Source organism: Curcuma longa, chromosome 16 (genome assembly GCF_044706935.1).
Source record: "Curcuma longa cultivar G26 ecotype Majalengka, Jawa Barat chromosome 16, ITB_CL_G26_1.1, whole genome shotgun sequence".
In the NCBI taxonomy this organism is placed as follows: Eukaryota; Viridiplantae; Streptophyta; class Magnoliopsida; order Zingiberales; family Zingiberaceae; genus Curcuma; species Curcuma longa.
The window spans coordinates 8,692,956-8,715,998 of NC_133876.1; the positions used below are offsets into that span (position 1 = coordinate 8,692,956).

The 23,043-nt window shown below is 38.2% G+C and overlaps 2 protein-coding genes, 1 long non-coding RNA gene and 1 pseudogene across 8 annotated transcripts; 3 read left to right on the forward strand and 1 right to left on the reverse strand.

The window, feature by feature from the left end:
- The first annotated feature begins 6,715 nt into the window (after positions 1 to 6,715).
- LOC141846873 (uncharacterized) lies at positions 6,716 to 15,461 on the forward strand. The gene is made up of 22 exons (XM_074734897.1): positions 6,716 to 6,917; positions 8,392 to 8,471; positions 10,063 to 10,149; positions 10,236 to 10,286; positions 10,384 to 10,501; positions 10,610 to 10,666; positions 10,807 to 10,871; positions 11,063 to 11,146; positions 12,187 to 12,237; positions 12,483 to 12,545; positions 12,686 to 12,732; positions 12,849 to 12,918; positions 12,999 to 13,061; positions 13,268 to 13,357; positions 13,438 to 13,476; positions 13,604 to 13,753; positions 13,850 to 13,927; positions 14,010 to 14,095; positions 14,280 to 14,328; positions 14,709 to 14,789; positions 14,873 to 14,966; positions 15,115 to 15,461. The coding sequence occupies exons 1-22, from the start codon at positions 6,767 to 6,769 to the stop codon at positions 15,171 to 15,173; spliced, it is 1,713 nt and encodes a 570-aa protein (XP_074590998.1). The 5' UTR covers positions 6,716 to 6,766; the 3' UTR covers positions 15,174 to 15,461.
- A 717-nt stretch (positions 15,462 to 16,178) lies between these two features.
- On the forward strand, positions 16,179 to 18,409 carry LOC141848079 (uncharacterized). Of its 3 annotated transcripts, XM_074736194.1 has the most exons (4): positions 16,179 to 16,789; positions 16,897 to 17,053; positions 17,895 to 17,975; positions 18,116 to 18,409. In XM_074736194.1, exons 1-4 carry the CDS (start codon positions 16,239 to 16,241, stop codon positions 18,128 to 18,130), a joined length of 804 nt encoding a protein of 267 aa, XP_074592295.1. In that variant the 5' UTR covers positions 16,179 to 16,238; the 3' UTR covers positions 18,131 to 18,409. The 3 variants fall into 3 exon arrangements, 2 of the variants coding, with proteins under 2 accessions (XP_074592295.1, XP_074592296.1); XR_012603459.1 differs by lacking the exon at positions 17,895 to 17,975 and having other exon boundaries at positions 16,919 to 17,053; XM_074736195.1 differs by lacking the exon at positions 17,895 to 17,975.
- An 828-nt stretch (positions 18,410 to 19,237) lies between these two features.
- Positions 19,238 to 20,599, reverse strand: LOC141848024 (uncharacterized). 4 transcript variants are annotated; one of them, XR_012603451.1, is made up of 5 exons: positions 20,282 to 20,599; positions 19,889 to 19,983; positions 19,745 to 19,797; positions 19,483 to 19,664; positions 19,238 to 19,352 (listed from the first exon to the last, which is right to left on the reverse strand). It is a non-coding gene; the product is annotated as an uncharacterized LOC141848024 (long non-coding RNA). The 4 variants fall into 4 exon arrangements; XR_012603453.1 differs by having other exon boundaries at positions 19,889 to 19,990; XR_012603450.1 differs by lacking the exon at positions 20,282 to 20,599 and having other exon boundaries at positions 19,889 to 20,275.
- A 246-nt stretch (positions 20,600 to 20,845) lies between these two features.
- Positions 20,846 to 22,003, forward strand: LOC141846872 (senescence-specific cysteine protease SAG39-like; annotated as a pseudogene).
- Positions 22,004 to 23,043: the final 1,040 nt, after the last annotated feature.

Genomic DNA, 23,043 nt, shown 5'->3' on the forward strand with positions numbered 1-23,043 from the left:
ACTTGCAAAAGAGATCAAGCTTATCCCTTCTTGTAAGGGTAGAAAATTAAAAAGTTACTTTCTCGTACAGTTCACACTTCACAGCAACTACCCAAAATAAGAACTTGACTTATTCTTGAGAAAGAATTGAAATCTAAATATCATAATAAGAAAGAAAAAAAAAGAGCAAAGCATTATCTAGTGTGAATTTAGTAATCTGATAATTGACAACAACAAATAATAAGCAAAGTATTATGTTAAAACTTGAAGTTAAAACATGGTTCTTGCAAAAAAAAAATATTTTCGTGAATACATATAATAGCTGAAGAAAACACTAGCACTACAAATGTTTAACTAAATATACCGTGGATGGGATCAGAGCTATTTTTGGAGAGGACCACTACATCTGCCGATTCAAGAAACAAGGGGCAATAGAAGCTAAATTCATGTTATCAATTATCAGATTACTAAAGTGGAGGCGGAAGTAGAACAAGTAGTTTTGGCACCGTCTTGAGTGACATTTGCGGCTGTAAAAAGAAGCATATAATTCATGTTAGAATAATAATGAGATATTATTTAAATTTAATTAAATAAAAAACTCTTACTCTTTTCAATTTCTTCAATTTCCTTGTATAATTCAAGGTCATCATCCGTTGGATCTTTCCAAAAATTGAGTTCCTCCGCTCTTAGCCAATCACTAGTGCACACCAATGCCTCTACCATTTTAGGGCTCAAACTGCTTCTAAAAGGATCCACAACTCTTTTGCCTAAGCTAAAAGCAGACTCACTAGCAACGGTTGAGCATGGAATTGCAAAAATATCCTTGGCAATAATTGAAAGGATTGGGTATCTAGTTTCACTTCCTCTCCACCACTCCAAAAGATTGAAAGATTGATTAAATCGTTTTTCAATCTCATCAGCTAGGTACTTATCCACTTCATTGGATATCTCTTGAAATTGTTCTTCTTCGTTTTGTGCTTCCACATCATCAAACAATTCATTACAAAGACCACCACCACCACTAGTACCATGATCTCCACCATCACCCTCTATTTGCATACTTTGGCTCTCAACATTCAATATATCATTTATTCCCTTGTACTCTGTCCACAAAGTTACTAAGTTTTGTTTTGTCTTATCAACGAACTCTTGGATCCTTGTAGGAGTACCTCCAAATTTTTTAGCACAAACTTTGATCATTTGAAGTTTGTTCCTCGGGTCTAAAATATTTCCAATAAATATCAAAGGGTTTATATTATGCCAATTCCCCCAATACTTGTCAAACTTTAATTTCATTGCACATGCTACCTTTTGAAGAGTTGGATCTAAATCATCATTTCTTTTTTTCTCAATCTCAATTTGTAGTGCAATCATTGATTGATACATCAATTGGGATGTAGGACTTTTTGATGCGCTTAGCTCCAAAGTGGCATCATAAAACTTTTTTAGAAAGTGTACAAAAACCTTTGCATTCTCCCAGTCACCAGCAATTGGAGGCCCCATCCTTTCTTTACCCTTTTCATCTTTTTCACAAAAATAATTCATAAAAGGCAACCATTCTTCGGCCATCCGTTCGAACACCCTTCTATACTTTAATGCAACTTCGAGCATTTTATAAGTTGCATTCCACCTTGTTTTGACATCCATAGGTACTGTTGATGTACTAGAAAACTTGGCTAGCATAGCAAACTCTCTAAATTTATTCAACCTTGATGGAGAAGAATGAATAAAAACAACTGCATTCCTGATAGCTTTAATTGAAACATTAAGCTCCTTCAAACCATCCTTGACAATTAAGTTAAGTATGTGACACGCACACCTCAAATGCAAGTATTTCCCTTCAAATAACAATGATTTTTCACTTTTCATTCTTCTTTTCAAGTAATTAATTGTCGTATCATTAGAGGAAGCATTGTCGACTACAATTGAAAAGACTTTTTCTATCCCCCATTCTCTGAGACAAACCTCAACCATCTTGCCAATTTCTTCCCCTACATGACTAGTGATTTTTGTGAAGTTAATTATTCTTTTATGTAATTTCCAATCACTATCCAAAAAGTGAGCTGTCACTACCATATAATTTATATTTTGAATGGATGTCCAAGTATCAGTTGTGATTTATGTTAGATTTGAGAGGTGTCCTAAGGCAATCGCCTTATGGTTATACTATTTATTGGATAAATAACAATTCACTATTTGAGTGCACATTCCATATGTGTTTGATTGGATCTTAAACTCAAATACTGAATGTCCGCAATACGATTCATAGCGTAAGAGAATTTGTGATTGGATCACAACTAGTGAGCATCTCTACACGTGTAATTATGAATGTATTGAAATTATCCCTAGTCGAGGATTGATGAGTACGGACATCATCGATTCTGTCGAGACTAGCACGTTTTGAACTCCTTGGTTAGCCAAGCAGCTGATCTCACTACTGTCAACATTAGATGCTGAGAGTTAAACGTGGATGTTGGTTAAAGGTAACCAGTTCATTGGAGTGACCTGTCTTGAGACTTCATATGGTTATATATATATGTCAATGAAGATCTCAATGCAGCTTAAGTGCGAGTTTCCTTTGACTTGCGGTATTCAAGTCACCTTGGTCATGGAGGCTTATACTTTGACATCTTAAGTAAGCATCTCCAAGGAGGTGTAGACCCGAGATGATTGGGTATAAGTCGAAGTGTCCGAAGGTGTTTGAATAGCCCACAGAGGATTCACCGCTCCTTGAAAAGGGAGACGTATACCTTGCGGCCGCTTGTTAGGATTGTTACTAAAAGTCTTTGGCCAAAGCATTACATGTTAAGAGTACGAGACTCTTAGACACATGTACAAGTAACTTGAATCCACAGGACAAGAAAGCAGCTTGGGCTAGGTGTGACGTAGTCAGCCTAGTGGGGACCGACACATAGACCATGTCCTGAACCAAGCGGGTATAAGACGGTGAAAGGAACGAGGCACGATTCAGTGTAGCTGCTGAAGGGTTTAGAAAATGTTCTGGAATCAATCATTGATTTTTCGGTCAATTGGGGATCATGATATACTACTAGGTGTCACTCATGATCGTTCCATAATTAATGGTTAATTACGGACGACCAACATAACCGGGAACCTATTGGGTCACACGCACTACAAGTTCTCCGAAGGACTTAAAACGAGTTTGAGAATTGGATTCTCAGAACAAGAGAAATAAAATCTGGTTGGACCAGACAATGGACAAAATGATGGAACTCGTCTTACGAAGACAAAATGATTGAAACTGATTTCGTTCAAATCAGAGACCATTTGGTTACTGAACCAAATGATTCGATTTTGAACCGAATTGAACCAACTTGGTTTGGTTCGTGATGGAAGAGGTTTTGGCAAAATGGAAGAGATGAGTAGATTTGTCTTGCGAAGACGAATCGAACAAAACTGGTTTGGGTCAAATCGGAATTCGTTTGGTTAGTGAACCATGCGAACCAAGTTTGAATCTGGTTCGCTACAGTAACCCGATTTAGGGTTTTAAGCTGGTCCGGTTTTCTTTGGGTTTTGGTTTTGGTTCGACTCAACCCGCACCACCTGATCCGGTTTAACCGAAACCTAAAAGGGTTTCTTCTCCATCGCGATAAAAGGGAAGGCAGAACAGGGCTTCGGGTTGCTGTTCTTCTCCCACCTCGCGACGCGCCGCCCTCTCCTCCTCCTCACGCGAGCAGTGGACGCGCCGATGTCGCCTGCTCCTCCTTCTTCTGGTTCCTCCGCCAAGAGAGAACCGAGCACGTGTGGAGCCTTAGTCGGCGGTGAGGATGGTGAAGGAAACCTAGCTCCCAACCAGCCGGCTTCTCCCTTGCTTCACCGAGAAGAAGAGCCGCCGGCCTTTCCTAATTGCTTCATCGAGAAGAACAGCCGCTGGCTTCTCCCTTGCTTCACCGAGAAGAAGAGCCGCCGGCCTTTCCTTGCTTCACCGAGAAGAACAGCCGTTGGCTTCTCCCTTGCTTCACCGAGAAGATGCCAGCCTCTCCTTGCTTCACCGAGAAGAGGAGCACCTCTCCTTCTCCCTGCCTTGTCGAGAAGAAAAGCGCCGTCCTCTCACTGTTTCGCCGAGAAGCATGATAGCCAAGGAGACGGTTCTCTGTTTTGATTGCTAAGAGGATAAGCTTGATTGCTTATCTGCCGTGGGAGAGGATGAGGAGACGGTTCTCTGTTTTGATTGCTAAGAGGATAAGCTTGATTGCTTATCTGCCGTGGGAGAGGATGAGGAGACGGTTCTCCGTTTCGGCTGGTGGTAGCAGGGAAAGTTGTGATTTAATTGTTCATGCTCGGTTTCGGTTGTGTAGAAGAGGGAAGGATAGTACTATGATTTGATTATCAGAATACTCTGTTCGATGATTGAAAAATTGTTTTCAATTATTAGATAGTTTTCTGGTACTGTTGATTGATTTAGATCATTTGACAATCATATATCAGCTTGCCGGGAGTTTGCGAAGCTTTCGAAGAATTTTCCATCATCGTCGGAAAGGTTCCGATCGATTTGTCCTGAATCGATGGCCAACGATTGACCATCGATAAACTACATCGGGAATACGATTCTCGATGATAGTTAGAAAGTTCCGGAACGATCGCGACACACGTTGTTGCGAAGTTTCCGGAACAAAGCTTCTCTCGATTCGATCATCATCGATCATCGGCTAGTACCGAAGACGATGACGCGACTCGTGGCTTCCGAAGCCGTTCAGACGGGAGCTTGGCGTGGATCACCAGTAGAGGTGGGACTTCGATGAGGACCGCTCGATTGATTCAACGACATTCAGATATTGTCATCGCGAGGTACATGTTTAGAATAATCTTTATTCTGCAAATTTTAATTGTGCAAGTAGAATAAATTTTATTCAGAAAATTTTAATTTCCTATCATGCCTTGTACACATGTTATTTCCTGCTATTGCATGCGTGTGTTTAATAATAATTAGTTTTAATTATCTGTATATTTCCGCTGCGCACGTTTACGAAACGTGAGGACACGCGCATTGCACCGGGACGATCCCAACAACTTACCCTTTGGTCGCCAATCACACTTTGTATCTTAGCTTTCTCAACTAAGAATAGATCATAAACCATACTTGCAACTTTCTTTCGATCAGGGATTTTGAATCTCGGTTGTAATTCATGTAATAATTCTACAAACCCCTTCCCTTCGACAGCCCTAAAAGATACTTCATCGACAATCACATACCTTGCCAATTTCAATTCACATCTTTTCTGATTAAAAGTATGAGGAATTAGAGCACTTCCTTGTCCCATAGTCTCATTTGTTAATGTAGGTTGACTTTTATCATTCTCACTCGCTTCATAGAGAGGGCTTGACTTACACCTCTTTACTAAATGGTTTTTTAACCCACTAGTACTTCCGTAAACTGATGGGATCTCAATTTTACAATATTTGCATATCCCTATTTGTTGTTCACTCCCATCACACAACTTCCTTTTTCCCTTTTCACAATGATTCCAAAATATACTCCTGGATTGTTTAGGACCTATAGGAGGCTTTGATTTTGAAGATTTTCTTAATCCTTTTTGACCCGTAGACTTCTGTATTTCAGATTCTATTGCATTTGATGTTTGGGATGAACATGGCAATGTATTAGACTCCATCTGGGAAAAAGGTATTAATTCATATGATTCGTTATACGTGGAAACAAAAAATATGATCTGAAACATAACGATTAAATACAAATATACAATGCTAAAACTAAAAAAAAGAGCTAAAAGCCTGAAACCATAAAATAGATAGAAAATGTTGGAAATTAAAGTTGGATTAGAGAAATCAAACCTTTGGCTTTCTTGTCGAAATCTGAGAACAAACTTGGTGGAGACTAGAGACCAACGAAAGAATAGATCCCAACTTGGTGGTGCATACAACCTCTGGTTAGGGGCTTAGGGCAAAGACTTCGTGAAGAGAAATAAGAATGAAGAGGAAGATGGTTTCGGATTAGGGTTTAAAAAGAACTAGGTCACTCATGTTGTATCCTATTTCCAACACATGTCTCCTGTGAAGAGTTCGAAAAGAGGAAAGGAAAAGCGATGGAGGGGAGTCGGCTTGCGAAAGAACGGAGTCGCCTTGCCGCTTGCGAAAGAACGAAGCCCTGCCTAGTGATGAACTGATGATCGCCTGTCGGCTTGCGAAAAAACGGAGTCGAGCAGTCGCTTGCCGCTTGCGAAAGAATGGAGCTCTGCAGTCTGCCCTAGGCCCCTAGTGATGAACTGATCGCATAAATCCTGAATAAATAATAAATAATTTATAAGAGGATATATAATAGGTATTTCGGTATATACCGAAATACCGAAAAATAATAATTTCGTACCGATACCGATACCGAAAAATTCGGTACGGTATTATACCGTACCGAAATTTTCGGTATACCGAAATTTTTGATATGGACGGTAAATATCGGTATGGTATGTGCGGTATACCAAAAATTCGGTATTTTTTCCACCCTTACTTAAGTATAATATAATTTATGCAAATTCAATCCTTTATATTCATAAAACGCAATAAATAAGTTTTAAAAAGATGTCTTTTTAATAATAATTATTATTATTTATTTTATTATTATGGAAAGTAACGAACGGCTCAGATCGATTGGCAAAGTAGATACAAGCTCTTTAATCCCGGCGCTTGGCGTCGTCTTGAAAACGGAACGCGAGCCGCCTCTTCACGCACCGCGTCGCACTTCCAGCGGCCGGATTTCTGGAGGCGCTCTCGCGGCGGAGGGAAGGGGCTGTGCCATCCTGTTGACTTTCTGGAAATGGAGGGCGAAGGAGGAGGCGCCGAGAGGCCGATGAAGTACGTGCTGGTGACGGGCGGCGTGGTGAGCGGGCTGGGGAAGGGCGTCACCGCCAGCAGCATCGGGGTCGTCCTCAAATCCTGCAGGCTTCGTGTCACTTCCATCAAAATAGGTTCGTTCTATTCCCTCTCGTTAGTGGAACCGAATCTTCTCTTGCGGCTGTCCCTTTGTTTGCGTAAAAAAATCAGCTTCTTTTGAGCTGAATTCGGGGTTATCAAGGTAGTGGATCGGGCATTGGAAGGGTTCCAATTGCTCGGTCCTGTAAAGAGAGAGGACATCAAGAATGTGCTTGGCGGAGTCCCCCACCCGCTCGTCGGGCATAAATCTAGGAAATTTAATGAGATGGAAATTGGGTAGGAGATGGCGTACCCAATCACATTGAATGAGGGATACTTTTAGGTGTATATTACAAATCGCCAATGAGATTGGTTTAAACATCTTGACAACGTGTGAATTTGCATGCTAAAAGAAGATAAAAGAAGATACCTTTTTATCTGCATATATACTTATTACATGGTCCACTCAACTAGAAGATTTTTCCAAACGTCATTGAGCAGCTAGCAAGAGATTGTTTGACAAGGAGCCATTTCACAGATTCTCAGATATGTTTAACCCTGTTGTCTTCATGTCGGATTTCCAACAACCAGGCATTTGATGGTCAGGCATGAAGCTCTGTTTTATTACAGTTGATTTGCCGTTCCAAACTCCATTTGAATATTCAGCTATTTTGGAATTGAGAGACCTCTATCTACCAAACATTATGAGGTTATCTCAGCGTTAGGTTACCTTTCTTCTTTATTTCCTCAAGAATAATAAGAATTTCTTCCTTTTCCAACTCTTTGTTTTGATTTTTCTTTATTAGCATCCTAATGTATATTATTATTCATAACAGTTCATTCAGTCATCTGTGAACTCTGACTAGAAAACTGTGGGATACATTGTAGTAGGAAGGTGAAATGCCTACTTTTTTATGAAAAATCATTAAATGTGTAAATAGGTTGCGTGAGAAGCATGTTACATAAGTTAAAGTTAATAGTAGCAATATCTAGTTATATATCGATGCCCTTTGGAAGTTATTCATGCTAGATACAAGCACAGTGAGAAAACTAGAGGAAAAATTGGAGAGGAGTTTTGTATGATTCTGGAAAAGCATGTTGTTCCTATCACTCCATAGCCCCAGTTCAATGAAAGGAATCTAGCTATCTTCTGCAGTTGTTGTCTCTGAGACGTTGCCAAGGGTAAGCAGATGGCATTCTCCATGCCATGAGGGAGTGAGTACGACCCACTCCTTTAGTCTAAATGAGCTGAATGACATACTCCAGGCACCTAATTTATACTTGTTCATATTGTCTGCTTTCTCATGGTTTACATTGCTTTTAAGAATTTTGATAATTCTTGGTCTGAATGATGATGATCGTTCATTACAAGGATAATGAATTTGCTTTTGTTCTCCATAATTTTCAAACTCTTGTTGGATCATGATCTTGACAGATGACATTACATTGACAAATTTCCTACTTTCAGTTACGCTCATTCTGTTCCTTAAACCACACATCTCATTATGTACATGCTTCTACTGCATGCAGATCCGTACTTGAATACAGACGCAGGGACTATGTCTCCTTTTGAACATGGAGAGGTTTTTGTTCTTGATGATGGGGGCGAGGTACATTTCCTCCACTAAATTCAAGTATAGTTTGAAGCATTTGTCATAAATATTCTGAAATCATGTCATATTCATTGCCAAATAAGCTGTGCTGTCTAGTAACTACCTGGCAATTAAGGTTTGATTTTTTTGGCTATCCTCTTGTAGAGTGGTTGAAGAGGATACATAACAATCATCATTTAGTCAACTTACAAGTTAAAAAGGAAAAATAACTCAGTACTGATACATGTTTAAGAATTATACATATTAATCATTTTAGTTAAGGCTTATTGATGCGGGAACAGAAGAGCAATTTTAGTCTTTTTATTGTTTTTGTCAAGTTAGGGTTTTGGGGGTATTTTCACCTTTACAATGTTAAGGTCTTGAGTCTATTTAAATCATTGTTTAGTTGGTTTTAGGTTTTTTGAGTTCTTGATCAATAATATTTGTGGTCGCGCCGTTTCTTCCCAAACGTTGAGTTTGGTTGTCTATCTCCTATTCTTCGATCGAATCAATAGGTTTAGAAGATTGTTTTTGGTATTCGTGCATAAATCAACGGAGTTAATAATTATCCGTTGCATCATTGTTTCTGGTATTCGTGTTCGAATCAACGGAATCAATAGTTATCCGTTGTATCATTGTTTTTGGTATTTGTGTTCGAACCAACAGATTCAATAGTTATCTGTTGCATCATTGTTTTCGATATTAGTGTTCAAATCAACGAAATCAATAGTTATTTGTTGCATCAGTTGGTATTTGAACTGATCTTGTGTCAGCATGCCACCGAGAAGACAGCAACGCGTTAACAACGCTTCTGATGATGATATGACTAGTAATTTGAGGATGAATTTTCTCCATTTTAGGAAGAATGATACAGGAATAGAAGAGCAATTTTAGTTTTTTTATTATTTTTGTCGAGTTAAAATTTTGAGGGTTTTTCATCTTTGCAATGTTAGGGCCTTAAGTCTATTTAAATCATTATTTAGTTGGTTTCAGGTTTTTTGAGCTTAATCAATAATATTTGTACTCGGGTTGTTTCTTCCTAAACCTCGAGTTTAGTTGCTTATCTCCTAGTATTCTTCGATTGAATCGATAGGTTTTAAAAAATTGTTTCCGGTATTCGTGTGCGAATCAATGGATTCAATAGTCATCCGCTGCATCATTGTTTCCGGTATTCGTATTCGAATCAACGGAATTAATAGTTATCCACTGCATCATTGTTTCCAGTACTCGTGTTCGAATCAACAGAATCAATAGTTATCTGCTGCATCACTGACGGTTTCTTATATGCAAGAAAACTTGTAATCTTTAAGTAGCAAGAAGAATAGGTGTAGATGCTCCTATTCTATCAACAACTTGATATTCTTCTGTGTATAATTATAGGATTTATTAACCTCTGTTTGCTCTGATGTAAAGAGTTCTTTGAATTTTTTTTTTACCTTTTCTCTTTGGCACTTTCAAAATAATCGTTGTTTCTTGAATAATTCTTTGTATTGTGTCTTCTTTATACTGTTTTTGCCTAATATTTAACTTGCTAATGCAGCCAACCCCACCTAATGGGATAAGGCTTGGTTGTTGTTGTATTTAACTTACTAATGTGTTTTACATGCAGGTGGATTTGGACCTTGGAAACTATGAGCGCTTTCTGGATGTTACTCTTACTAGAGATAATAATATTACCACTGGAAAGATTTATCAGGCAAGTCCTTCTCCCCTTTTGGAGTTTGTCTTCTGTGGCTTTATGCTGAAGGTCTTGGTAAATTAGCATGCACTATGTTTTTTCAGTCTGTCCTTGAGAAAGAAAGGAAGGGTGACTATCTCGGGAAGACTGTGCAGGTAAAATATATTGGAGCCTTCTTTTCGTTCTGTTTGAATATCTTTCATCCCCAACTTCTTAATTAATACAAGTATCAATTTCTAACCACAAATATAGGTTGTCCCTCACATCACTGACGCGATAAAGAATTGGATTGAATCAGTAGCATCTGTACCTGTTGATGGCAAAGAAGGGGCAGCTGATGTTTGTGTGATTGAATTGGGTGGAACTGTTGGTAGGATATGCAAAGTTATTTTTCTGCAACAGTGAAGACTACTTTCAACATTGTCGAACATTTACAATAAAATATACTTGAACCAATGAAACTAGATATGTGTTTCAGGTGATATTGAGTCAATGCCATTTATTGAAGCTTTACGCCAGTTATCTTTTTCTGTAGGTAATCCCAAAGGCATTTGGATGTTGTGCATACTTTTTTTCACAGCCCCATCAAATTCATAATGTTTTCTTTTTTTTCTCTCTGAGTTTTCTTTTATGTCATTGTTGTTATCATGTACATAATAAAGTTGTTCCTTTCAGGTAAAGAGAATTTCTGCCTCATTCATGTGAGCCTTGTGCCAGTACTTGGTGTAGTTGGTGAGCAAGTAAATATCCTACTTGCCTTTGTCACTTTGACTTTCACTCAAGGTTCTCACATTACAATTCCCCCAAAATATAAACTAGTTCAACAATAATTTTGTGGATGCAAGATTCAAAATTCCCTAACATAATTGCTTGTTGTTTGCCCTTATATGCTGACAATAACACCCATGAGACTGGATTATTTACTTTACAGAAGACAAAGCCAACGCAACACAGTGTACGAGAACTAAGGGCTTTAGGTTTGACTCCTGACCTATTAGTTTGTCGTTCTTCTCAGGTATCATTCATTTGGCTAATTGAGAACTTGAATATCTCTATTACGTCGTTCTCTCTTTATTACAAAAGTGCATGGATATTTTATTGAGTTCATGGATTATATCAACCGAAGATGAGTATCCCCACTTAATAAGTCCTTTGTGTTTTCATGTGGTTTTCTCGTATCTTGGCATGTAGCATCCAATTGAGGCCTTGTCTGCCTTCTTTCTATGACAAATAGCACTGAAAAAGGCAAAGTAATTATAGAAGAGCTGGATTTTCTAATCTGCAATTTTTATCAGCTAATACTTGTTAAATAGAATAGTAATTCCGTCTGTTACAGCCTCAAATAACAATTTTCAACTTAATTTATACCATATGACTAGTTAGATTGTTACTGAATGTCTACCATTTTATGTTAGTTATGTGCTAAGGCCAAATGATATAGATGCTTTTTTTTGGTACAAAGAAAATATGAAGGGCAATTATATTTTTCTTTCTGCAGGATTCTGTGCACTCACACGTCATTCAGTCATATTTCCATGATCTTTATATCTAGTTCTTGCTATATATTGCAGCATCAGCATCTATAGTTCATTTCCATCATTGTCAATCTTGTTAAATAGAATAGTATTTCCATCTCTTATAAGTTATAACCCCAAATAACAATTTTCCACGTACTTTATAGTGTCGTATTCTGAGTTAGATTGTTTCCAAAACTCTACCTTTTTAGCAATAGTTGTGTGCTAGGACAAATGTTACAGATGCTTATCTTTTTTGGTAACAAAGAGATATGAATGGAAACCTATTTTTCTGTTGGCAGGATTCTGTGTACTCATATTTCATTTAGTCATGTCTCCATGATCTTTATATCCAGTTCTTGATATATGTTGCAGTATGAGCATTCTTCTTCTTCTTCTTATTTAGCATCATTTCATTTTTCATAGACATAAAAATTGATAAACATGATCTTTATATCTATAGTTGATGATAGACATCGTCACATATTTTCTTATTTATGTAGTTTTAACCTTACATGGAACTATTTCTTTGTTGATACAGCCTATACAAGAAAATACTAGAGTCAAACTTTCACAATTTTGTCATGTCTCGGTGAGTTTTCTTTGCTTGAAATATTCTAGACTATTTATGGTTTGAAATAATCATTTGTATATGGTTGTTTGTTTTTTGTTGATTCCCATCGATATCCCAGGCAGTATGGTTAGTATACCATTCAACACAACAGTTTGTAATGGCCTGATAGACTGGCACTTGGATCCTCAGAATGTTTATCGAACTTCTTAATGGTCTCAATCACTTTTGTTTTTTTATTTTGATGTTCTCCTGTCCTCCTACAGGTTTCTAACATCTTAAATATCCATGATGTTCCAAACATTTGGCATGTTCCACTTCTACTCCGGGTCAGTTATCATACCAATTTTTTTTAATTTTTGCTTCAACCGAATAATGTGTGCTCTTGCAATCAATGAAAATTTTCTTTCCGGAACATACATTTCCAATTTGCTTTTGTAAGACTGATAGATAGTATGTTTTCCTATAGAGTCAAGGTGCACATGAAGCTATTGTAAAGCAATTGAATCTTTTCAGGCAAGTTTACATTTTAGTTTTAATTGTACTGGTTGAATTTTCTTGCATATTTATTTATAGTTGATTTTTCTACTTCTATCAACCTCTTAAACTGATTTGGGAGGCTTTGTTTTCAGTAAGGCAACTCCTCCTGATTTAATGAGTTGGACACAGATGGCAGAAACATATGATAACCTCACTAACTCAGTGAGTGTTTTTTAACTGCATTATAATTCCCTTCCTGCTTCACTTTTATGCACATATTGATATGCCGATTTCACTTCAAGGTTAAGATTGCTATGGTTGGGAAGTATACTGGTCTAACTGATTCATATTTGTCTGTCACAAAGGTGCGATTGATGCTCTTAACAAACAGTTTTATACTTTTCTTCTAATTCTGCACAATTTTATCATTTAGGCAAACAAACAGTGACATTCTTTCTCTTTAGGAAAAAAAGATCCTTTGTAAATGCACCCACGATTATTTTCCAATTCTTTTTCTCCTCCTGTCAACGCAATACCGTGAATCTGTTGCTTTGTTGATTCCTGGTGGCAGGCTCTTTTACATGCCTGTGTTGCATGCTCATTGAGGGCATCTATTGAATGGATTGCAGCGTCAGACCTTGAAGATGAGAGTGCATTAGTAGTATGAATTTTTTAAATCCAGTGTTGCTTTTGTTTCTATTGAAATGAGTTAGTTATATGAAGAATTTCCTTCTCTTTCAGACTCCGGAAGCTCATGAGCTGGCATGGCGAAAGTTGAAGGTGATGACTTAGTTTTCCATTAGTGTATTTCTTCACAAACAGTTTTGGAGCATCCTAATTTGTGTTATATTTGTACTCACTTGAAATTACTGAATACTTAAATGATGGTGTTGCTATGAAACTATAGGGTTCTTCGTGCATTCTTGTTCCCGGTGGTTTTGGTGATCGTGGAGTCCAAGGAATGGTATTAGCAGCAAAATATGCCAGGGAACACAAAATTCCATACCTTGGCATTTGCTTGGGAATGCAGATTTCTGTGATTGAGATCTCTAGATGGGTATTCTTCCTAATGTAATTTTGTATTTGTTTTAATTACAATGATGATCTTGCAACATAACTTTTTCTCTTTCTTTGTTAACTGAATCATATCTAGATTTTGGGTTTACAAAGAGCAAACAGTGAAGAGTTTGACCCTCAAACACCAGACCCTGTTGTAATCTTCATGCCTGAGGTATGCTTGACTATGGTTTCCTCGCCACATAAATTTTGGAACTTTGATTAGTCTAACCTTGTCATTTTGGCTTTGTATGCAGGGTTCTAGAACGCACATGGGAAGTACAATGAGACTGGGGACCCGGAGAACTTTCATCAAAGAACCTGACTGTGTCACTTCTAAACTGTATGACAAAGAGAATTTTAACATTAAGAAACTTATTTCATGTGTTTATTTTGATAGATTATGATTGTGAATTCCATTATGTGTGCTATAATATCAATTTGAATCTATGGATTGAAGCCATCAACTAACCAAGCATTAGAGCATTTTTAACATTGTCAATGCTTGTTTGCTTGTCAATTGCTAGCTACAAAGGTGCTTCTTATGTGGATGAACGACATCGACACAGATATGAGGTCAGTGTTGAACTTATGCTTTATGAAATACTTTATGTAGCAGCACTTTCCGTTCTTTCTATCTTTATGATTCATACAGAAAAAAGATCCATGCATGTTTTCATTTTGCTTGATGATTGGTATGCAGATGTTATCTTCACCGATCATGGAAGCATTCCCTTATCTCCTCTCTTTTAACGACTATCTTTATATTGTTGTTGTCGTTGCTTGCTTAGCTGAAACAGCCAAATCATGCTAAAAGGCTCAAGTTTATTTTTACTGATAAAATTTTCTATGTCTCGTGCATGTCATTTGCATTTTTGAATAATACAACTATCCACAACTTATCAGTTAAGTACCCACAACATATGTTAGTGCTAATCTCTTATGCTATGAAATAGGTGAACCCAAACTATGTGGGGAAGCTATCGAGTACAGGGCTCAAGTTTGTTGGCAGCGATGAAAGTGGGACTCGAATGGAGGTATTGTGCACACTATTCAGTTTTCTAACTTATTTTGTGCAACTAGTAGTTCAACATCATATTCCTTTGCGATCTTTCGACAGGTCTTGGAGCTTTCTGACCATCCCTATTACATAGGAGTGCAATTTCATCCAGAGTTTAAATCAAGACCAGCAAAACCTTCTGCTTTATTTTTAGGTAATCCTAAGAGACTAAATCCAGAGTTGATTGTCTTTTTTATCTATGTTTGTTGCCGCAATAATCATACTTTGAACAACTTCTTGGACTTATCGGAGTTGCTGGATTACTTATTGAATTAAAATAATTTTATCCTCTTTAATTGCAGGTCTTATATTGGCAGCAACTGGGCAACTGCAGTCCTATTTAGATAGACTGAGATTGTAACTCCGCCTAAGGGTGTGCTTTCGAAGGGAAAGAGAATTAAAGTTTGTTGTTTGTTCTCTAATTTGAATTGCTACAAGTTGAGGTCGTTCCCTGGTTACATTTCTTTCTTGAATTAGATTAGAAAAAAAAGAATATATATAGAACTCAATAGAACCATAGTTGTTGCCTCAAGGTTTGCTTAACTTTATGGTGCAGCAATTGTGCAGTGTAATCAACCATTCAGTTTTGTAGTTACTTGAATTCCAGTTTAATTAGCAGTTGCAATCTAGCTATCGCAGGAGAAACATATTAATTCTATGGTGTAGTGATTTTTGCAATTAACCATTAGTTCTGTAACTGTGGCTTAATTACTTGAATTCCAGAGTTTAATTAGCAGTTGGCAGTTTATCATTCTGAAAAATACATAATACTTCTTCAGTTTCTTCATTCCTGCTTTAAAATCTCATCCGTTCTTGAGAAAACTATGTTGTCAATGACATCCAAATCAGATGACCGAGAAGTTGAGGCACCAGAGAAGAAGAACAGCAATGCAGCAGCAAACTGTCTTGTTTACTGAATTGTCGGCATAACTAACGCGAAAAATATAAACAACTCGAGCTTATGGGATCATCACTTGATCAAATTTAACATAGGTTCTGAGTATAAACTTATATATTGATCTCTCTCTGTCTGGGTTCTGGGACTGGTCTATGCAACAATTTTGCCGTTCTATTGTGGTATTTCTACCACCAGTGAGCATTTGATTTTACTGAACTTGAGCGCTTTAAGATTAGTGCAAAGATTTATAGCACTAGCTAGATGCTCCATGAATGCCTCTGAATTAATTGTTAACTAATTACCAACCTCTTAAATCACGAACAGAACTCTGCGTAAGAGCTTCGCCAACAAGAGACGTGTAATATCATCGGATCTCGCTCACGATTACGGAGCCTTCCAACTAAATTACTCCACGGCACGCAGCAGCTAGAACAGAACACAACAGAGCAGAGCTATAACAGAAATGATAGAGAGCAGGAAAATGTAGCAGGAAACATAGCATGACACACGTGGCGGTCCACGTGTGTCATGCCACGTGGACTGCCACGTGGGTTTCATGTTCTCTCCCCCCCTTCCCCCAAAATCCCGAAATCGAAGCCTCTTCGCCATTTCCCTCCTTCGGCGAAAACGCAAACCCTAACCTCGTCTCTTCCTCCTCCTCCTTCGCGCCGTCTCTTCCTCCTCCTCCTTCGCCAGCTTCCGTTTGCCGCCGTTGTTGCCGCCGAGAGGACCGCGCGTTCCTCTTCTCCGCGCCGCCTCCTCTTCTGCGCCTTTTCCTTCTCTTCTCTGCCGCCTCCTTCTTCCTCCTCCTCCTTCGGTGAAAACCCATTTCCCTCCTTCGGCGAAAACGCAAACCCTAACCCTCGTCTCTTCCTCCTCCTCCTTCGCCAGCTTCTGTCGCCGTCTCTTCCTCCTCCTCCTTCGCCAGCTTCCGTTTGCCGCCGTTGCTGCCGCCGAGAGGATCGCGCGTTCCTCTTCTCCGCGCCGCCTCCTCTTCTGCGCCTTTTCCTTCTCTTCTCCGCGCCGCCTCCTCTTCTCCGCGCCGCCTCCTTCTTCCTCCTCCTCTGCGCTGCTTCATGGTAATACATGTCAATCGTTAACCTTTTTTTGCATGTTCATAATTAAGTACCTAAGTTTTCTGTATACAATTGGTTCCTTCTGCTGAATCTGTAGCTTTGTCTCACAGTATTTCTTGCATTGTAATCCAGCCACCTCTTATCAAACCATTGGATAATACATTGAGTTTGGATGACTTGGATGCGGTGAAAGTAGTTGGAAAGGGTAGTGGTGGAATTGTTCAGCTTGTTCGTAACAAGTGGACAAGCCAATTTTTTGCTCTTAAGGTATAAAATTAGACTCCTAGACATTCTAATATTGGGTATGTTTATCTTATGATGCTGATCATTGAAGAATTTATTTTCACTTTTACCATTGTCATATATGCCACTGAAAATTTTCCTCTAGTATTACAAGTGGTTGGCAATGCTGCCGTCTTTTTGGAGAGATTATATAGCTGTGTTTGTGCAACTGTGTTGTTACTTGGCAGTGTATATTAGACACTAAATGACCTCTCTTATTATATATACATACACTAAGGTTGCATCTTGCCTTCCTTTGTATAAAAAATGATAATTTTTAATCATTGTCCGTTTTATTTCTAATTGCTACTCTTTTATAAACTCTGGCTTGGGGTATTATCTTTAAAATGTAAAGGTAGCTTCTTTATCTATGCATCTTAAGCTTAAGTTCTGTTGGTTGAAAATTAGGCAAAAAAGAGCCCCAATATTTGTCTGTATTTTAGTACAGTATTTTCTGATCATGATTGTCTTTAGAGGGATAAGATTCATGTGGCTGGTCAATGAAATGATATGAACAAAAAATTGTAATTGCTGTTTTCTCAATCAGTCTCTTAGAATTCAATTTTTCGGTGTACGTCTTCATTCAGCAAGCATCCCTGTTGTAAGGCTGACCTGAATGATATGCTTGTTATTAGCAAGCCCAATTTTTTGCAATCAGCCAGGGCAAATCCTTGTAGAGGTACCATTTAGAAATAATTATTTGCAACATCTCCCTCTATAACTTGTAAATGTTCCTTCCTCATGGCTGTCTTGGTAGGCATTCTTGCCTTCCAGTTCCTGTCAAGTTTTTCACCACATCCTTTTCCTAAGCTATGAATCCCATCAGGTTCTGTGCAATGACTACGGGCTCTTTCTCAAGATTGCCAACATCATTAGGCACCTAGAGCTGACGCTAGGTTTGAACTTGGTTGGTAGCCTGATTTTTGTTTAATCTCATTATTGTATGTTAATATTGTGATGATGCAAATTGATTCATATATTGTTGAAGTTTAAATTTTTTAGTGGTGTTTGGAGTTTGTAATTTATAAAGTATGTTTGTCCTTGCAGGTTAAAAATGCCTAAGTACTACACTAATACACCGAAATGCAGAAGTTTATAATGGTGTTGCATTTGCGCAGAGATTGGTTGGCTTTCTAGTGTGTGTGATATTTGTTAACTCTTGTATGACTATGTTGATGTAGTTTACATGAACAGAAACATCTTGTGCAAAAGTGTACTCAATTTTTGTTTTCAAAAAGAACATATTGTGTACTTAATTTCAGAATGTAAGTTTCAGTAGTTTGTGATTGCCACATGATTCTTGAATCCTGGTTCATTCAATGTGTAGGCCATGCTATATATCCAATGAATGTCTTGGGGAATTGAAATGATTCTTATACTCATCTTTGCGGAAGCTCTTGCTCTCTATGGTCTCATTGTCGGCATCATCCTTTCCTCTCGTGCTGGCCAATCTCGAGCAGACTAAGAACAGCAGCACTGAAACTTGTAATCTTCATTTGTTCAATGATTTTTGATCCCTTTACGAAAACCTTATACTTTTCAGCTAGAACTGAAACTTGTCAATTGCATTCTTCTATGATTGATGCAATCAATTTACAGTAAATTGGTTGGTTAAAGGGGTGAAAATAAATTTTTAAAAAAAACTTACATGCATATCGATTGAATCTTAAATAAGTCACTCCTGTGATTACTAGAGGAAACTGTCTGATAACCGAGCAATGATCCATTAGGGGTTTGGTTTAAGCTTGTTGAACTGCTCTGGAGTATGCGTTGCTGAAATGGTGCTAACAAATCCGGAGGGAAGGTTCAATAGGTGATAGCAAATCCATCAATTATTTCTCTTGCAATCAGTGAAATCCAATATAAACGATACTTTTGATCTCCATATTGAAGAGTTAAATACGTTAAAAAAATGTTACCATGACTTGCAATGATTGTCCAAATTGTCATATGCAGTCAGAGTTCATTGGAGTCTCAAACAAAAGTTGGTCCTTGCAGTTATTTCTGTCCTCACAAGAAACAAGTTCATCATACACAACCAAATACTTAAATGCCATTAATTTTCTTGTTCAAAAGCTAAGATTGTTAAGCAAAAAGGATCTAAAGCTGGTCGATTGAAGCTGTGGATCTAAAGCTCTCTAATCTGCAAAAAGGAAGAACATCTGCATCCTTTTTCTGATGAAGCTGATCGATTGAACCGCGGTCCTTCATCCAGTCCTTCACAGACAATTTCTCCTTTCTCGTTTCTGAAGCACACCACTCCATTATCTCGATCCTCATAGACCTAAATACAGATGTCAAATCCTTCAGCACAATAAAAAACTTGTAACATGTGAAGATCTAAACAATTGATAAGAAATCATGCATTTCTTTGGAGGATTGTTACTGACAATAGAAAATGGACAGGTGCCTACGTTTCATTCCACAAAGGCATTGTTGTGTTGAGTGATGAACAAAAATACTTGTAACAGGACAGACAATGGAGGAAATCGACATGTTTTTTGTGCTCAATTCAGAAAGAAATTGACAAGTTCCCAGAAGCTTTTGAAGTTTGTTATTTAAGGTTCCTCCAAGCTTAACCTATTCTTCCCTGGTGCTGCATGAATATGAAGCATTTGAGTAAAAAAAAAATGCAACTTCTAATTAATAACCGAACCAATAAAGCCAAAGAATTACAATGAAGATGATCCTTAAGGCTTCCATTCTCCATATATTCATATATCAGAAACCTGCAAGTGATGAAATGTAATGAATATTCAGTCTAAACTTGATAAAATAACAAGCTTTGGTTATACCAAAAGCCCGAACTGAAACCTTTACCTCCTTCAATCAATCACACTCCAAAACCATAACCAAACCATGACCTGAAAAGCCCTTTGGTTATACGTAGCACAGTAGCTCCTACGACCATTAAACTGCACACTTCAAAGCAATCGAAGCCATCAGAGCTCAACAAATTCCTCAAAAAAAAATGACAAAAAATCTTTTCACAGATCCGACACCAAAACACTATATCTCCAGATTCCTCACCAATTTCACCATACAAAAGAAAACCACGAAAACAAACAAGAATTGATAAAGTGAACTCCTAACTCTTCACCAAAATAAACAGTCGTAGTGACAGAGTAAGATTAAAAAATTCTATGGTTCAAGGGAATCCACTACACAAAGGGAAAAAAAACACGAGAAATATACAAGAATCGAAAAACTAACCTTCTAACTCTTCCTGAAATTAGCAGCTACTATAAGTCCTTCTGCTACTTCTGTGCTTCCCCGTCGAGGAAGAAGATGAAAAAGGAAGCCCTTTTTTTTCGCCAAAGGAGGAGGAGGAAGAAGGAGGCGGCAGAGAAGAGAAGGAAAAGGCGCAGAAGAGGAGGCGGCGCGGAGAAGAGGAACGCGCGGTCCTCTCGGCGGCAACAACGGCGGCAAACGGAAGCTGGCGAAGGAGGAGGAGGAAGAGACGGCGCGAAGGAGGAGGAGGAAGAGACGGCGCGAAGGAGGAGGAGGAAGAGACGAGGTTAGGGTTTACGTTTTCGCCGAAGGAGGGAAATGGCGAAGAGGCTTCGATTTCGGGATTTTGGGGGAAGGGGGGAGAGAACATGAAACCCACGTGGCAGTCCACGTGGCATGACACACGTGGACCGCCACGTGTGTCATGCTATGTTTCCTGCTACATTTTCCTGCTCTCTATCATTTCTCGAGCTATAAATAGTCGAAGCCCATCGCTTAATCTCTCTCACTAAGCTTCAATTAGTTGATCAATTAACTGCGTTGCGAATGGGTAGAATTCCGGCGGCGGTGAAGCAATGCCTCCTCGTCTTGGCGGCCTTGTTCGCTGTGGTATCAAGCACCGCTCGGGGGGACAAGCTAAGTGATCCGGAGAGCACGTCCATGGCGGAGAGGTACGAGCAGTGGATGGTGCAGCACGGGCGCGTCTACCATGACGACGCGGAGAAGCAGCGCCGCTTCGACATCTTCAAGTCCAACGTCGAGCACATCGACTCGTTCAACGCTGCCGGGAAGCACAAGTACTCGCTGGGCGTCAATCAGTTCGCCGACATGACCAACGAGGAGTTCAAAGCTTCCCACACCGGCTTCAAGAATACGGTCGCGGCGAGGCCGATCAGAAAGGGAGGATTCAGGTACGAGAACGTGTCCGCAACGCCGGCGAGCGTCGACTGGAGGGCCGAAGGAGCAGTCACTCCCGTCAAAGATCAAGAGATGTGTGGTATGATATATATATATGTGTGCATAATTTGGAGGAACAATTTAGTTAATTATTATTGCTCAAACTGAATCTGAGTCTGCACGGCACGAGCAAAACAGAAAGTGGCTGGGCGTTCTCCGCAGTGGCGGCGATGGAGGGCATCACCCAGCTCACCTCCGGCCAGTTGATCTCCCTCTCCGAGCAGGAGCTGGTGGACTGCGACGTCAACGGCGACGACTACGGCTGCAACGGCGGCCTCATGGACATCGCATTCGTGTTCATCATCAACAACGGCGGCCTCGCCACCGAGGCCAACTACCCTTACAAGGGCATCGACTGGACCTGCAGCGAGGATGTGCCAGCCGACGCCCCCATCCTCCCCCTCTGCCGCCACCATCAGTGGGTTCGAGGATGTGCCGGCCGACGACGAGGCGGCACTCCGCAAGGCCGTGGCCCACCAGCCGGTGTCGGTGGCGATAGACGTCAGCGGGTCAGACTTCCGGTTCTACGAGGGCGGCGTCTTCACCGGGGACTGCGGCACTGATCCCGACCACGGCGTCACGGCGGTGGGTTACGGCGAGGCGAGCGACGGCAGCAAGTACTGGCTGGTGAAGAACTCTTGGGGGGCCGGTTGGGGGGAGAAGGGCTACATAAGGATGGAAAGGGACGTGGACGCCAAGGAAGGGCTGTGTGGCATCGCCATGAGAGCTTCCTACCCAACAGCTTGAAGTCATGCAAAGACGGCCGTTGTCAATTAGTATGTGTATGTATGGCTACAGCACGGTGCCCAGAGAGACATGTGTGCATAGTCTTTCTTCAGGGTGCCAGTATGGTGCATATAATAATATTAATATTAATAATGATAATAAATTAATAGTATAAAAAATAAATAAATATAATTTATTTATAATTTTAAAATAAATAAATATATATACATATTAATAAAATAATTATTTTTAAAAAATAATTCATTAAATTAATAACTATAATTAATAATATATAAAATAAATAAATAAAATTTATTTCTAATTATTTAAGCTTTAAAATAAATTTATATATATTAATAATTATTTTAATAAAACACTTCATTAAATTAATAAATATTTAAATTAAAATTTTATTTAATTAATTCACTCCGTTTCAATTAAATTGCACTATCTATTTCAATTAACTTAATTTTAAAATTGAAAGATAATCATAAAAAAAATTTATTAATATCTGAAATCATAAAAAACTTTAAGATTTACTAACGTGAAGATAATACTGCATTACTTGAAAATCATTGATAACCTAAACTAAATAATCAAGATACATTTAATTCAAATTATCATACATAACTTTGATTATGTGATATAGAACATAAATATAATTTACTATTGTTTAATTCAACTTATTTATTTAGAAAGAATAAAATATAATTAATTTTATATTTATTGTATTACTCTTGATTTAATTTATTTTTTAAAAAATAAAATTAATAATATTAATATTAATAATGATAATAAATTGATAATATATATAAAAAATAAATATAAATTTTTTATAATTTTTTAAAATTTAAAATAAATGTATATATTTGTAATAAAATAATTGTTTTAATAAAATCACTCATTAAATTAATAAATATTATTCATTAATTTTATTTTTTAAAAAATTTAAAATAATTTTATATATATTAATAAAATAATTTGTTATAATAATTATTTTAATAGAATAATTCATTAAATTAATAAATTATATTTATTAATTTTATTTTAATAAAATAATT